At 40.9% G+C, this 14,490-nt stretch overlaps 1 protein-coding gene across 1 annotated transcript in view; it reads right to left on the reverse strand.

Moving 5' to 3' along the window:
- Positions 1–10,468, reverse strand: part of NDUFA12 (NADH dehydrogenase (ubiquinone) 1 alpha subcomplex, 12) — a 42,670-nt gene extending 32,202 nt beyond the window's left edge. Inside the window, exons 1-3 of the mRNA XM_006871795.1 lie at positions 10,367–10,468; positions 9,239–9,321; positions 5,642–5,729 (exon numbers count right to left, since the gene is read on the reverse strand). Coding sequence (XP_006871857.1) covers positions 5,642–5,729; positions 9,239–9,321; positions 10,367–10,452 — 257 coding nt within the window. The 5' untranslated portion in view covers positions 10,453–10,468. The remainder of the gene's footprint in view (positions 1–5,641; positions 5,730–9,238; positions 9,322–10,366) is intronic.
- Positions 10,469–14,490: the final 4,022 nt, after the last annotated feature.

The following is a 14,490-nucleotide window of genomic DNA, read 5'->3' on the forward strand; positions in this document are numbered from 1 at the left end:
ACTGTAACCAAAAGAAATGGTCGATGTTCAGCTATTTCAGGAGATAGCAAAAATCAAGAGTTAATAGTGCTGAAGGAAGAAGTCCAAGTACATTGAAGGCATCAGCAAGAACAAGGCTATGAGAACTGATTAATACAAATCGAAATCTTCCAACAAACTGATGTAGCACTGGAGGCACTCACTCATCAACGCCAAAAAATTTGGAAAACAGCTACCTGGCCAAAGGATTGGAAAAGATACATAATTGAGTCCATTTCAAAGAGAGGTGACCCAAAGGGATGCGGAAATCACCAGAGAATAACGTTAATATAACATACAAGTAAAGTTTTGCTAAAGATAGTTAAAAAATGGCTGTAACAGTACATTGACAGGGATCTGCCAGAGGTTCAAACCAGATTCAGACAAGGACATATAACAAGGGATATATGTAATCACTGCTGACGTCAGAAGGATCTTGGCTGAAAGCAGAGAATATCAGAAACATGTTTACCTGTACTTTACTTACTATGCAAAGGCTTTCAACTGTGTGAATTATGACAAGTTACGGACAACATTGAGGAGATTAAGTACTCTGGAACTCTTAATTGTGCTCATGAGGAACCTGTACATAGACCAAGATGAAGTCATTTGAACAGAACAAGAGGACATGTAAATGTTTAAAATAAAGAAAGACATGTGTGCCAAGGATGGATTCTTTCACCATACTGATTCAATCTGTGCAGTGAGCAAATAATCCAAGAAGATGGATTCCATGAAAAAGACTGTGGCATCAGGACTGGAGGAAGACTCATCAACAACCTGCAATATGCAGATGTTATAACCTTGCTTGCTGAAAGCAAAGAGGACATAAAATACTTACTGATGAATATCAAAACCCACAGCCTTCAGTATGGGTTGTACCTCAATGTAAAGAACACAAAAATCCTCACCACTGGACCAATAAATAATATCATGATGAACGGAGAAAAGACTGAAGTCAAAGAATTCATTTTGCTTGAATACACTATCAGTATTCATGGAAGCAGCAGTTAAAAATCAAATGATGTACTCATTAGGCAAATCTGTTGCACAAGACCTCTTCAAGAGCAAGGATGTCAGTTTGAGGACTAAGGTGTGTAGAACCCAAGTCATGGTATTTTCAAAAGGTTCATATGCATATGAAAGTTGGACAATGAATAAGGAAGACCATAGAAGAGTTGATGCATTTGTATTATGGTGTTGTAGAAGAGTATTAAAAGTATCATGGACTGCTACTGCTAGAAGAACAAATAAATCTGTGTTGGAAGAAGTACAGCCAAAATGATCCTTAGAAGCCAGGACGGCAAGACTTTGTCTCTCATACTTCGGACACATTATCAGGAGAGACCAGTCCCTGGAGAAGGATTCCATGCTTTTTAAAGTGTAGAGTCAGCAAAAAAGAGGAAGACTCCCACCCCCCAACAGGATGGATTAGCATAGTGGCAGCAGCAATGGTCTCAAGCTTAATCAAAACTGTGAGGACGGTACAGGACCAGGTGGTGTTTTGTTCTATTGTGCACAAAGTCTCTATGAGTCAGGATCAACTCAACGGCACTTAATTGCAACAACATAATATTTAGAGATTTGAAGAGGAGAGCTTCATTTCCCTTATGACAGAACTAATAAACTTAATATCACTTCAAGTGATAGACCAGAGGTTGAAACTCCAGTTTGTTGTTGACATCTTATAAGCAAACATGTTTTGCTTAGCCTACACAGTATTTTGAAAAATGGTTGTAATGGGTTAACTGATTGAATTGAAATAAAGTTTAATAAAATTCCTTTCTTCATTTGCACTGCTCACATTTCAAACACTCAGAGTCATATGTGGCTTGTGGCCATATTGAACAGTACAGATATAGAGTATTTCCATTATCTCAGATAGCATGCTGTATTTAAGTTATCAAACTGTTAACAATAAGTCTCACAAAGATAATCCAAATTTCCAGCATCTCTTGAAAAACTTATCTAGAAACTCTAGGCTGAATTCTCACGGAAGGAAACTGGGAGGAACGAACCCACATAAATATGGTTATAATCCCATTTGGAGATGATTTTTTATGTGATGTTAAAGAGGTAGTATTATTATAGGGTGTCTTAAATCAATCTCTTTTGAAAACCCACTAACCTGGAGTTAATTCTGACTCACAGTGGACAGGCTAGAATTGCTCCATAGGGTTTCTGAGGCTATAAATATTTATGGAAGCAAACTGCCTCATCTTTCTCCTAAGGAGCAAGCAGCTGGTGGATCAGAATCACTGATCTTTCTGTTAACCGATCAACACTTAAACAACTGTGATACTAGAGCCCCTCAGAGACATAAAAGAGCAGATTAAGTGAGCACGCATAAACAGATGGGAAAATACATGCCACATGGCTATAAGGAACCTAGAAATAGACGTTGAAAAGAGACGAGGACCTTCCCCCAGAGTGAACAGAGAGCCTTCTCCCAGAGCCGGTGCCCTGAATAGCAGGCTTCTCACCTCCTAAATTGTGAGAAAATGTCCATCTGTGAAAGCCACTCACTTGTGGATTTCTGTTATAGCAGCATTCGAGAACTAAGACAGGTGGCCCTCCTTTTTTGACAGAGAACATGCTCTCACGTTCATTGTACGAATTCTCAGCTCTGGTAGCGTAGTGGTTACACGTCGGGCTGCTAATCTCATGGTCAACAGTTCAAATCTAGCATACATTCCACAGGAGAAAGATGAGGCTTTCTACTCCCATAAAGATTCACAGCCTTGGAAACCCTATAGAGGGATGCTATGAGTTGGAACTAACTCCAAGACACATAACTACCAACCATCACCACCCTATTGTCTTACACCTCCACTTTACTCACTTGTGCTACATGCCTGGATTTCCAATTGAGTCTTTTGATAGGAAGCAAATATTCTAAGACTATCTTAGTTTCTACTTATAGGCTAGAACCATTAGTTCCTTTTTCAAAATCATTTATTTATTTACTTTTTATTATGAGTTAGGTGAAGGCTTCCAGAGCATGTTAGTTTTCCATTCAACAATTCACAACACATTTTGTTTCATGTCATTAATTGCAATCCCCACAATGCTACATCACCTATCCATTTCCTTCCTACGTTTCCCATTGCCATTTCTCCTTCTTCCCACACCCTTCTAAACTTGTCCTTGGGCAAATGCTGCCCTTTTGATCTTAAATGGCTGACTATTCTAAGGTTAGCACACTTCCCTAGTATTACTGTTCCATGTGTTGTGCTGTTGTTGTTGCTGCTGCTAATCTAATGGCCAAAGTGCTGTTGAGTCCTTTTTGACTCATAGTGACCTTGTATAGAGTTTCCAATGAGCAGCTGATGAGTTTGAACCGCCAACCTTACAGTTCAAACAGACCTTGCAGTTCAGCGCTTATCCTACAGTGCCATACTAGGATCTGTCTAAGAAGCCCTGGGGTTGCGGTTGGCTAAGCACTGGACAGCTAACCACAAACTCACCAGCTGCTTCACAGGCTGTCTCTTCCCATGCAGAGTCCTGGTATGGTGCTGCAGGATAAGCACTGACCTGCAAGGTTGGCTTGTACTGCAAGGCCAGCAGTTCAAACCCACCACCTGCTCTTTGGCAATACTATACAGGGTCACCATGAGTGGGAACACCATCACCATAAAGATCTACAGTATGTAAAACTCTTGTGCACAGAGGGTCGCTACGAGTCAGAGCTGACTCAACGGCAGCGGCTTTGGTTTGGGGGTACAGGTCCATCCACTATTTAGGTAAAAGCTGAGGCACGGGGTGAGTTCATTTTCAAATCTGAAGGGTGACTAAAGGTTTCTGTTGTTGTTGTTGTTAAGTACTATTTCTGATGATCAAGTTTAGTGAAAATAAAATATCATAGCCAATCTGTCTACACTAGTTTTCTAATTTTGGAGTGACATTTTTGAGAGGAACATAAAAGGCCTTCAGAATTTCATTTTATACACACACACATAATATATATATATATATATATATATATACACATCCCATAAGGGATTATTTCAGCAACCTACTAAAGAGATACAAATACTCTGCTTTGGAATATCTTATACAAAATTTGTTAATTTAATTAAGAGCACTTAAGTCTTATTTCAAAATATGCATATTAGAAAATCAAAATTTCTCTCTATAAGATATAATAAGCATTTTAAAGGAGGCCTAGGGAGCTCTGGTAGCGTAGTGGCTACGAATCGGGCTGCGAACCTTAAGGTCAGCGGTTCGAAACTACCAGCCGCTCCGCGGGAGAAAGATGAGGCTTCCTACTCCCGTAAAGATTTACACCCTCGGAAACCCTGTACAGGGTCGCTATGGGTCGGAACCGACTCGACGGCACTTAACAACAACAAAACAGGGGTGCAAAGGTAAAGTGTTTGGGGACTAATAGAAAATTCAGCAGTTTGAACCCAGTCCTGGTGTGGAGCTATGAGTTAATGTGCTGGACTGCAAAGCTGTTTGAACCTCAAAGGTTGGTGGTTCAAACTCACCAGCTGCTCCTCGGAAACCCTATACAGGGTTGCTATGGTTTTCGATTCAATGGCACTTAACAAGTGACTCCGATCTGCTTCAGTAAAGATTGTTGTTCTGTTGTTGTTGTTGTTTAAGTGCCACTGAGTCAATCCCAACTCACAGCGATCCTATATGGGGCTTTCAGGGAGCAACTGGTGAGTCTGAAGCACGAACTTGTGGTTTAAACTAATTTTGCAGTCCAGTGTATTATTCCACAGTGCCACACCAGGACTCCACTCTGAATGCACCAAGAAAATCCCAATGGGCAGCTCTACTCTGTCACTTGAAGTAAATTCGACATAAGTCAGAAAAGAGTAAGATAGCATCTAATAATAACAAAAGTACCACAGATGAAAAAACTATGCTCTAGAGAGGACAATGAACTTGCCGAAAGCCAAACAGTCATATAAGATCATAGCCAGAATTCTCTTCACTACACTGTTGCTGGCCTTCCCTGCCACAGTCAGGTGATACTGTGACATAATGTTTTTTCCCAAAGATGGCCACATCATTATATATCCCAATATACAATATGATGTTGACACACCTCCATTAAGAGGCGAGGTCTATGTTTTCTTCCACTAACCTGGGGCAGAACTTTGTAATGTCTCAACCACTGGAATCTAGGAGAAGTGATACTGAATGATCTCTGAGTCAGAAAAGAAAAAGTGGCTTCTACCTGACTCACCCTCTCGGGACACTTGTCTGACAAAGTCACATGAGGGCTCTCTGACCCACAGTCCCAGCTATGATTCCAACCAACAGCAGAACCAACTTCCAGGCACTGATGATTGCAGCACCCAGCCTTTCAGTCTTCTAGCCGAGGCTTCAGGCATTAAGGAGCAGAGACAAGCCAGCCCTGCTGTGTTCTATCTGAAATCCTGACCCACAAAAATCATGAGAGAGAAATAGCATTGGTTCAATCCACTTATTATCAAGGCAACTTGTTACATAGTCATCAAAACAGGAACAGATGATTTCAGAAGGATACCAATGACTGCCTCACACAAATTTTAAGTATTTGGGTAATGAAACAATTATTAATATTAAATAAGTATTTATATAACAAAACAAATATTTACAAGTCAAATAAAATGTTAACTTAGCTTACCATTCAGGCGGTACCATGCTTCCATCCACATCCCAGAACGTGTTTTTGCCATTCATTTCAGTCGTATATATAACCCATCGATGACGGCCTATGTTAAAAGATCAGCATTTAGAAAGATGTGAGAAAAAAGACAACCCCTTCCTAAAAGGCATACTTTGCTGTTATGTGCCTTCGAGTCAGTTCTGAACCACAGCAACCCTACAAACAACCAAACAAAACACTGCCTGGCACTGTGCCACCCTCACAATGGTTGCCATGTTTGAGCCAATTGTGGTAGGCTTGCTTTTTAAAGAAATGAAGCCTTTTTATCAAGAAAATACTTTTGTGCTCTTATATAAGAGAAATGTTAGAGGACTCATATCCTGGGGATGTCAGTAAAGACAAGCTCCAGGAAATGTGTGGCAAACATTTATAAGCAGCCTGGAAACCATCAGAGTGTCTCACCAGGGACTAAAACGACTTACTGCTGTGGGTGGGACAGCAAGTGGCTGTTTCTAGCCTAGTAGAGAGGATAGGGCAATGTGATACCAGAATTCAAGGTATTCAGGAAAAAAAGCGTTCCTCCTGAGATCTGAGCAGGAAAAATGTATTCACAGAAATCAAACCTGAATTGTATGTTTACTGAGCAATATTTTTAAAAGACCACCTCCAATCCTGTACCACTTTTCAGAATTATCAGTAGTATGGATATCTGTTTTGAGGAATGAGGGGAGGAGCAGAAGGAAGAATGATATTATAGTTTGTAACAATAAAGTGGTAAGGTGGAAAGAACACTAGTATACTGGCCTGAGGCTCTGCCACTAACTAGCTGTGCTATTTGATTAACCCTTTTGCTTTAAAAACATTTCCTTGGCCTCAGTTTCATCTACAAAACATTTGTTTTTGATAGTATCTCAGTCAGTTAGTGCTGCTATAACAGAAATGCTGTAAGTGGATAGTTTTAACAAACAAATGTATTTTTGATTCTAGCCTCAAGTTTATGAGTCTGGGTTCAGGAAGCTAGCTCTGTTGGTTCTGAATTGTCTCTTACAAATTTCTGTTCCTGGCTGATCTTCACATGGCTTAGCATTTCTCTTCTCTGCCCACTCATTTAATCTCTTTAATTCTTACAAAATACTCCCTACACTAACCCTGCCTCATTAACATAACAGACAACCCAATCCCAAATGGGCATGTTGTTACTGTTGTTAAGTGCTAGGAGTCAGTTCTGACCATAGCAACCCTGCATAGGGTTTCTGAGGTCCGGTTGGTGATTTTTAACCACCAACCTTGTGGTTCAAACCAACTTTGCAGACCACTGCATTGACCCACAACACCACACCAGGAGTCTGACAATGGGCATAGAGGTTAGGACTTAAAACGTATTTTTAGGGACACGATTCTACCCATAACAGATAGGTAATCTCTTAAAATCCAGGTCTAACATTTTATGTGTTGTATGAATATTAAGGAGTCCTGGTATGGCGCTGTAGGATAAGCATTGGGCCACAAGGTCAGTTTGAACTTCTAGTAGACCAATTTGTATCCAGTGCAACCATACGAGTCCTACATTGCTAGGAGGAATTCTTAATGACTGAGTTTCTCTACACTAAGATGGAGTAAGGTAAAACACTCATCTCAGGGAGCTGTTGAAGATTAAAGTAGAAAATGCATACTACCTAGCACCCAGTGAACAGTCCAGAATGTGAGGTTATTATTCTTCCCCTGGAAAGAGAGCAACTTTTTCCTCTTTGACGCTTTACATTTCAATCAGACGAGAATTTCTGTACTATTCTAAAGTTAACAAATGTAACTGAGAAAAATATTCAACAGTTTAAGAAGATAAAATATAATATATGAGGTGGATTCAAATATTTGAAGAAAAACTCCATTACCTTCTATTTCCATTTTTCTGTGAATTTTCCAAAGCCCACGTGTGTGTGAATTTTAAAAGTACTTATTATGTGCCAAGCCTTAGACCAAGGGGTCTCAATTAGGGGTAATTTTTACTTCCAAGGGGACACTGACAACGGGTCAGTCGTTCAAACCCACCACACATTCCTCAGAAACCCTCTAAAGGGTCGCTATCGGTCAAAACAGACTCAACAACACTTAAAAACAACAGAGATATTTTTGGTTGTTGCCACTAAACAATAGATGGGTTGCCATTCCTGTCTAGCGGTAGACACAAGGGATACTGCAAAACATCCTAAAATGCATAAGATGGCAAACTTCATCTCTCATACTTCGGTCATATTGTCAGGATGGATCAGTTGCTGGAGAAGAATATCATGTGTGGTAAGGTGGAGGGTCAGAGAAAAAGAGGACGACCCTCAACAAGATGGATTGGCCAAGGCAGCATCGATGGACTCAAGCATGGCAACAGTAGTGAGGTAGGCCCAGGATCAGGCAGTGTTTCGTTCTGCTGTGCATAAGGTTGCTATGGGTTGGTACCAACACAATGGCACCTAATAACAACAACACTGTCTCACCAATGAATCATCTGGTCCAAAATGTCAATAATGCTGAGGCTGAAAATTCCTGAATTAGGCTAACCTCCTTCCATTCATTTTGCATCCAAAAAAAAAAAAAATCTTGTAAGACAAACTATTGTTTCTACTTGATAGATAACTGAGGCTTGTTGCTGTTGTTTAGTGCCATTGCTCAGAGACGTTAACTCACTGCAGTTCACAGAGCTCTAGAGAAGGGGGAAGAATGTTAAATGCATACTGTTTTCTGTGTGTCATTTCAAAATTTTTACATGCAGATAAAAGCATATGGTTCCTAACAGAAGTCCTGATATGGCGCTGTAGGATAAAGCACTGGACCACAAGGTTGGAGGTTCAAACTCACCAGCCTATACAGTGTCACTATGAGTTGGAACCAACTTGAAAGCACTTAACAAGAATCACTTTAGCAACAAAGTATTCCAAAATGCAATTCATTTTTGCTATGCTGTAGCTTGTATTTGAGTTGAGATGGCTTCTATTTTATTACAAAAGAAAAAAAAAACGCAATTCATTCATATCTAACCAATACAAACTAATATTGTTTTTAAATTTTACTACTAAAATAATGCTGCAATGGGTGTCTTTGTAGCTCTTTTCTTGTGTACTTTCACAGTATTTATTTGTAGGATGAATTCTTTTAGAATTAAAAGTGATATAGATTTTAATAGATATTACCAAAATGCCTTCTAAAAAGAATGCACAAGGAGAGGACTGTAATCATTGAGATGAAACAAAGTCTATTATTTGTTGAATGTAAAGCTGATGATCTAGTCTGTAAACTTTCACTCAATTCACAACAAAAAGTTAAAAAAGAATGCACTACAAATTTATTCCTATAGCCTTTTCCCACACTAAGATTTATCAGATACGTTCCAAAATGGTACCAGTTTTTAAAGTTGTATTTCTTCTATTACAAATAAGAATGAGTATCTTTTCATATCTGTTGGTCATTTTTTTTTCTGTAAATTAATTTTTTTTTATTTTCCTCTTACCTAAATGCTTTGTAACAGTTGACTGTACACTATGGGAAATAGACTTAAATTCCCCTCACCAATTATTCATACCAAAAACATATATGTATGTGTGTGTGTGTGTGTGTTGCACTCACCAAAAAACTGTTTGTTGTCTTCATAGTATTTGTTTCCATATTTGTCTTCCCCGACTAATGTACCAACTCTTAAATCGTTTGCCCTATGAAAGCCCAAAAGAAAAGTTTAGAATGAGTGATTCTCTCTTTAACTCATAATCAGAATTAAATCGAATATACAAAGAGCTGTAGTAGTGCAGTGATTACGAATCGGGCTGCAAACTTCAAGGTCAGCAGTGCAAAACTACCAGCTGCTCCACAGGAGAAAGAGGAGGCTTTCTGCTCCCATAAAGATTTACAGCCTCAGAAACCCTGTGCGGAGTGGCTATGGGTCGGAACCGACTCCACTGTATACCACGATCACGCCCATACCAACTTTCAGACACAACGAGTGGTGGGTCAACTTAAAAAATGAGGAGATCCTGGAGATGGTTATTGGCTTTTGGCCTTCATCCCCAGGCTCACACTACCCAATGTTACACAATCAACTTTCTGGTACGAGCGCTGACACCCCAACTCATGCAGCCTCAGTATCCTACACACAGAATGATGAGAAAGAAAAGAACTGTTCAACAGATGTGATAAACTACACTAAATATACGGTAGCACTATCTTCAAATTACAGGACTACTTTTGTCTATCATTCGTGTGCCGTCAGACACTGATGTTAGCAAAACCTTCGGGAAATAAGGACGCCAATGCATCTCACCTTCTTAAAATGAAATGCCTCTTGGGTCCTTTATTCGACCCTGGGATTCCAACTCAGTTACAGCGGACAGTGCTGCTCACCAGATTCTAACAGAACACACACCTCTCACTATGCAGAGGAGGAAAGTGAAGGCCGGTAAGGGGGAAAACCTTTCCCAAGGTCACACAAAGCACTTCACTCTACATTACGAAGGGCACAGCGGCATCCCAGATCTCCTCGCCCGCTTGTCATAACTCCATCTCTAGAGCTGACTTCGGTCCTGTCTTGGTAGCATTACTGGAAAGCGACTTCGACCCTCTGCCTGAAGACATGCATTTGGTTGGTTGCCCTTGACAGAAGTCGAGAGTTCCTCCAAGGTGGCCTAAGTCCAACCCCTTTCCAAGAAACCTGCCAGCGCAAGTGCTACCTCAGAGGCCTAGAGCCTGGCTCTGGACGCCTACCTGAACAAAATTCGTAAATAGCCCCGGAGGCCGCCGTGACCGCTGATCTGCTGCAGCCCCCGTTTCAGAACCTGCACGTACTCCATCTTGTCCCGCAGGTCCAGCCTCTCGGGTGCGCAGGACAAAACCCACCGGTCAGAAGCAGACTCTCAGCGGCTGGGAGCCCGGGAGCAAAAGGTTCCGAAGCGCATGCGCCACACAGACTTGGTCTGCACTGTCCCCTTTCGGTTTCCACAGTAAGAGGCTTTGTTTCCCCCGGAAGCAGAGACAAAACAGCTGCAAGGTGGGCTGATGGAAAGCTCGCCTAGTCTGGGCTTCGCCAGACCCGAAGTGTCCTGCTTTGGGGGCCTTAGTTTTATTTTCTAACATCTCTTTTTTAGTTTGGGTTTTGGTTTTGTAGGATATATGTTTAAAGTCATGTAGTAGATAAATCTTCCTACTTGATTTGATTTTTTGCCAGGACATAGAATTTTAGGTTCAGAATAATTTTCCCACAGAATTCAGCATAACTACGTGAGTGGACTTTTTCTGCTAATAAGTGCCCCCAACCATTTTCCCTCTTTCTTCTTCTGGAACCTTAGGTGAATTATTAGGTGAACATCAGACCTTTTGAATTGACACTCTGAACCTTTTAGCTTTATCTGCATATTTTCCATATCTGTGTTTGTGTTCTACATCTTGAGTCATTTTTCTTTTCAACTTTATGTATCAACTGATTAATATGTTCCTTTTCTAGAGCCATTCTATTTAATAATGGTATCAATTACTTATGCTTCAATCCTACAATTTTTAATTTCCAAGACTCTGCTTATCTCTGGTTACCCCCTAACATCTTACTTTAGCTTTTGTCATTTGCTCAATATTAGTATTGTTGTTATAGAGCAAAGCAAGCTGAAAAGATCTGCACGATAATACATTTGGATGACAGTTGCCCTGTTCATGTTACTGAAAAAATGAAAAGGTAGCGTTCTTTTAGCCAATAAAGAAACTTCTGTTGTTATGTGCCGTGGAGTCGATTCCGACTCAGTGACCGTACAGGGTTTCCAAGGCTGTAAATCTTTACGGGAGCAGAAAGCCTATCTTTCTCCCATAGAACAGCTGATAGTTTTGAACTGCTGACCTTGCGGCTTGCAGCCCGATTCGTAACCACTACGCTACCAGAGCTCCTTATTAAAAAAATAAAAAAAAAAAAAAAAAAAAAAGCTAGTAAATAATAAATACAGTGGTCCTAGCAGAAATGAAGACTTGTTAACTGTCGTATAAGTCGGTTCTGACTCATAGTGACCCTGTAAAGGATTTCCAAGGGTGTACATTTTTGCAGGAGCAAAAAAGCCATTCCTGCGGAGTGGCTTGGTGGACTCAAACCGTTGACCAATTGTGGTTCGAAGTCCAGTGCTTACCGTATGAAACCACCACGCTCCCTGAAGTAAGAATACTAGAAATCAAAATCAGAATTGTAGTTGTTGCTGTTTAGTGCCATTGAGTCGGTCCCAACCCATAGAGACCCTGTTTAGGGTTTCCAAGGAGCAGCTGGTGAGCTTGAACCACTGACCGTTAGGTTCAAACCAGCTTTGCAGTCCAGCGCATTAACCTACAGAATAAAATAAGCTAAAAAACCATTACATAAGGGTGTTAAAGATATAATGACTCCTTGTCCTATAGTATTAAGTTACATAAGGATCTTATTAAGTGCTGTCGAGTTGATTCTGACTCAGAACACCCTGTACAGAGCTTCCATATAGCAGCTGGTGGGTTTGAACCATCTCCCTTGTGGTTTGCAGTCCAGTGCTTATCCTACAGCACCGCACCAGGATTCCTTCATTAGGGATGTTGTTTTGTTCATTGCTATGTCCCTAAAGGAGTCCTGGTGTGGCGCTGCAGGGTAATGCACTGGACTGCAAAGTCAGATTGAACCTAAAGGTCGGCGGTTTGCCAATCCTGGGAAAGTTTATACAGTGTCACTGTAGGTCAGAAGCAACTCAATCACATTACAACACCACCACCAACGTCCCTAATAAGGAACCCAGGTGGTACAATGATTAAGCGATCTCCTGCCAAGCACAAGGTCAATAGAACCCACCAGCATCTCTGCACTAGAAACATGCGGAATTTTGTTTCCATAGAGATTACAGCCTTGAAATCCTATGTAGTTAGTTCTACACTGTGAATCAGAATCCACTTGATGACAATGGGTTTGTTTTGTTTGTTTGTTTTAGGTATGTCCCTTTGTTGGTGGTGGTAAGTGTTGTACCCACTGAATGTGGTACATTCCAATTTGGGAAGGAAGGTAAAACTGTTTCCTTAATGCCAGTCACCAAGCATGCAGACCGTGGGACTAGAGTGCCACTCTGAGGCCTGCTCTGGATATAACACCCTCATTGCAGAACACAAACCCCAGTGACTCTCCCTAGCGCGGCATACTTTGAGACTTGGGCATTCCTGGTTTTGAAGGACCTCTACCAAATGGTTGCCAGACTCATCATGCCACAGCGGCTTCCTCAAAGTCTGAGCCAATTGTGCCCAGCTCAGCATATGGCCCAGGAGAAGAGAGCAAGGGCAATGACAGTGCATAACTGGTGAGTGCTCCGATTAACAGGCATTCACCAATTACACAGTCATTGGTAAATCATGGACAGAAACAGTTTGGGTGGGTTACCAGAAAAGGCATGTGAAACCCGAGCTCAGAAGAGAAGTCAGTGAAAGAAAAACAAAAACAAGATTAGACCATCCAAGATCTCTTTGTGAAAAATGACCCATCCATTGCCATGAAGTGAATTCTGACTCTGTGTCCCTATATGACAGGGTAGAACTGCCCTGTTGGGTTTTCAAGGCTGTGATCTTTATGCAGATTGCCACATCTTTCCCCTGTGGGGAGGCCAGGGAGTTCAAGCCACTGACCCTGGGTAAGCAACCCAGCACTTAACCACTGCAGCCATTGTAGCATCAGAGCTCCATATTTGAATTAGATGAAACCTCACTAGATCACAGCTTGCGCTTGGAAGCTATCAAGGAAAAGGAAGTATCCCATACCCATTGCTGGAGCATTTAGAAAGGGAAACTCATTTTGATGGACTGAAGTTGAGATACATATATAACCAGGAACCAATGGATTGGGTTTGAGTTTATAATAAAACACTTGCTGTATTTTCATGGAGAAGTGGGTCTGAACAAGACCCCCAGACAACTAGATATGGATATAAGTATCTTATCAATAAAACTGATGGTAAAAAATATTGCAGCATTACTGATGGATGTTTACAGGAAATCTTTCATAGCTTTGACAGTATTTAGCACAATGTTGTCGTTGTTGTTAAGTGATATAGAGTTGGTTCTGACCCATAGCAATCCTATAGAGTTTCTGAGGAAGCAACTGGTAAGCTTGAACCGCAAACCTTACAGTTCAAACCAACTTTGCAGTCCAGTGCATTAACCCACAGTGCCGCACCAGGACTCCAATCAGCACAATACAGGTATATAACTCAACCCATGAGATCCAAGAAGGTGATCTTCAGTACCTTCAGCTTTTCACTGAGGATAGTAGACTAGCAATGGAGGAAACACTCTTGGCTTCATTTCAATTGAACATGTTTTCTTTTATAATAAGGAAAGCAAATATAATATAAGGAAATAAGAAGAGAACGAAAAAGGAAGAAGAAGAAAAACAGCAGATCTACTGATTGCCCTAAAAGTGGGTGAAATGGTTCTAAAAGGCTCACCGAGTAATCTAGAGTCAGGGCAGACCATATGAGAAATGGAGAGCATCACTGGAGAAACACAGAGTGATGCTGCAATATGTTAGGAAAAGTTGAAGAAAGCAAAACCATGCTATGCCATTCTTACTCTAGGCAGGAAAAAAGCACACATGAAAATCACACATAAAGAAAAATCTGACTGTCATAAATGTACACATAGGGAAATTCTTATCTAAGAGGTAGGATTAGGTCTCAGTTTCAGGTTACTACGTAGAAGAATTGAAGCTTTTGAGTTATGGTGTTGGAGTCGAATATTGAAAGTACCATGGGCTGCCAAAAGAACCAACAGATCTGTGTTGGAAGAAGTGCAGCCAGAGTGCTCCTTGGAGGCCAGGATGGCCAAAGTTTGTCCCTGGTACTTCAGACATATTG

This window comes from Chrysochloris asiatica, unplaced genomic scaffold (assembly GCF_000296735.1).
Source record: "Chrysochloris asiatica unplaced genomic scaffold, ChrAsi1.0 scaffold00174, whole genome shotgun sequence".
NCBI classification, from domain to species: domain Eukaryota; kingdom Metazoa; phylum Chordata; class Mammalia; order Afrosoricida; family Chrysochloridae; genus Chrysochloris; species Chrysochloris asiatica.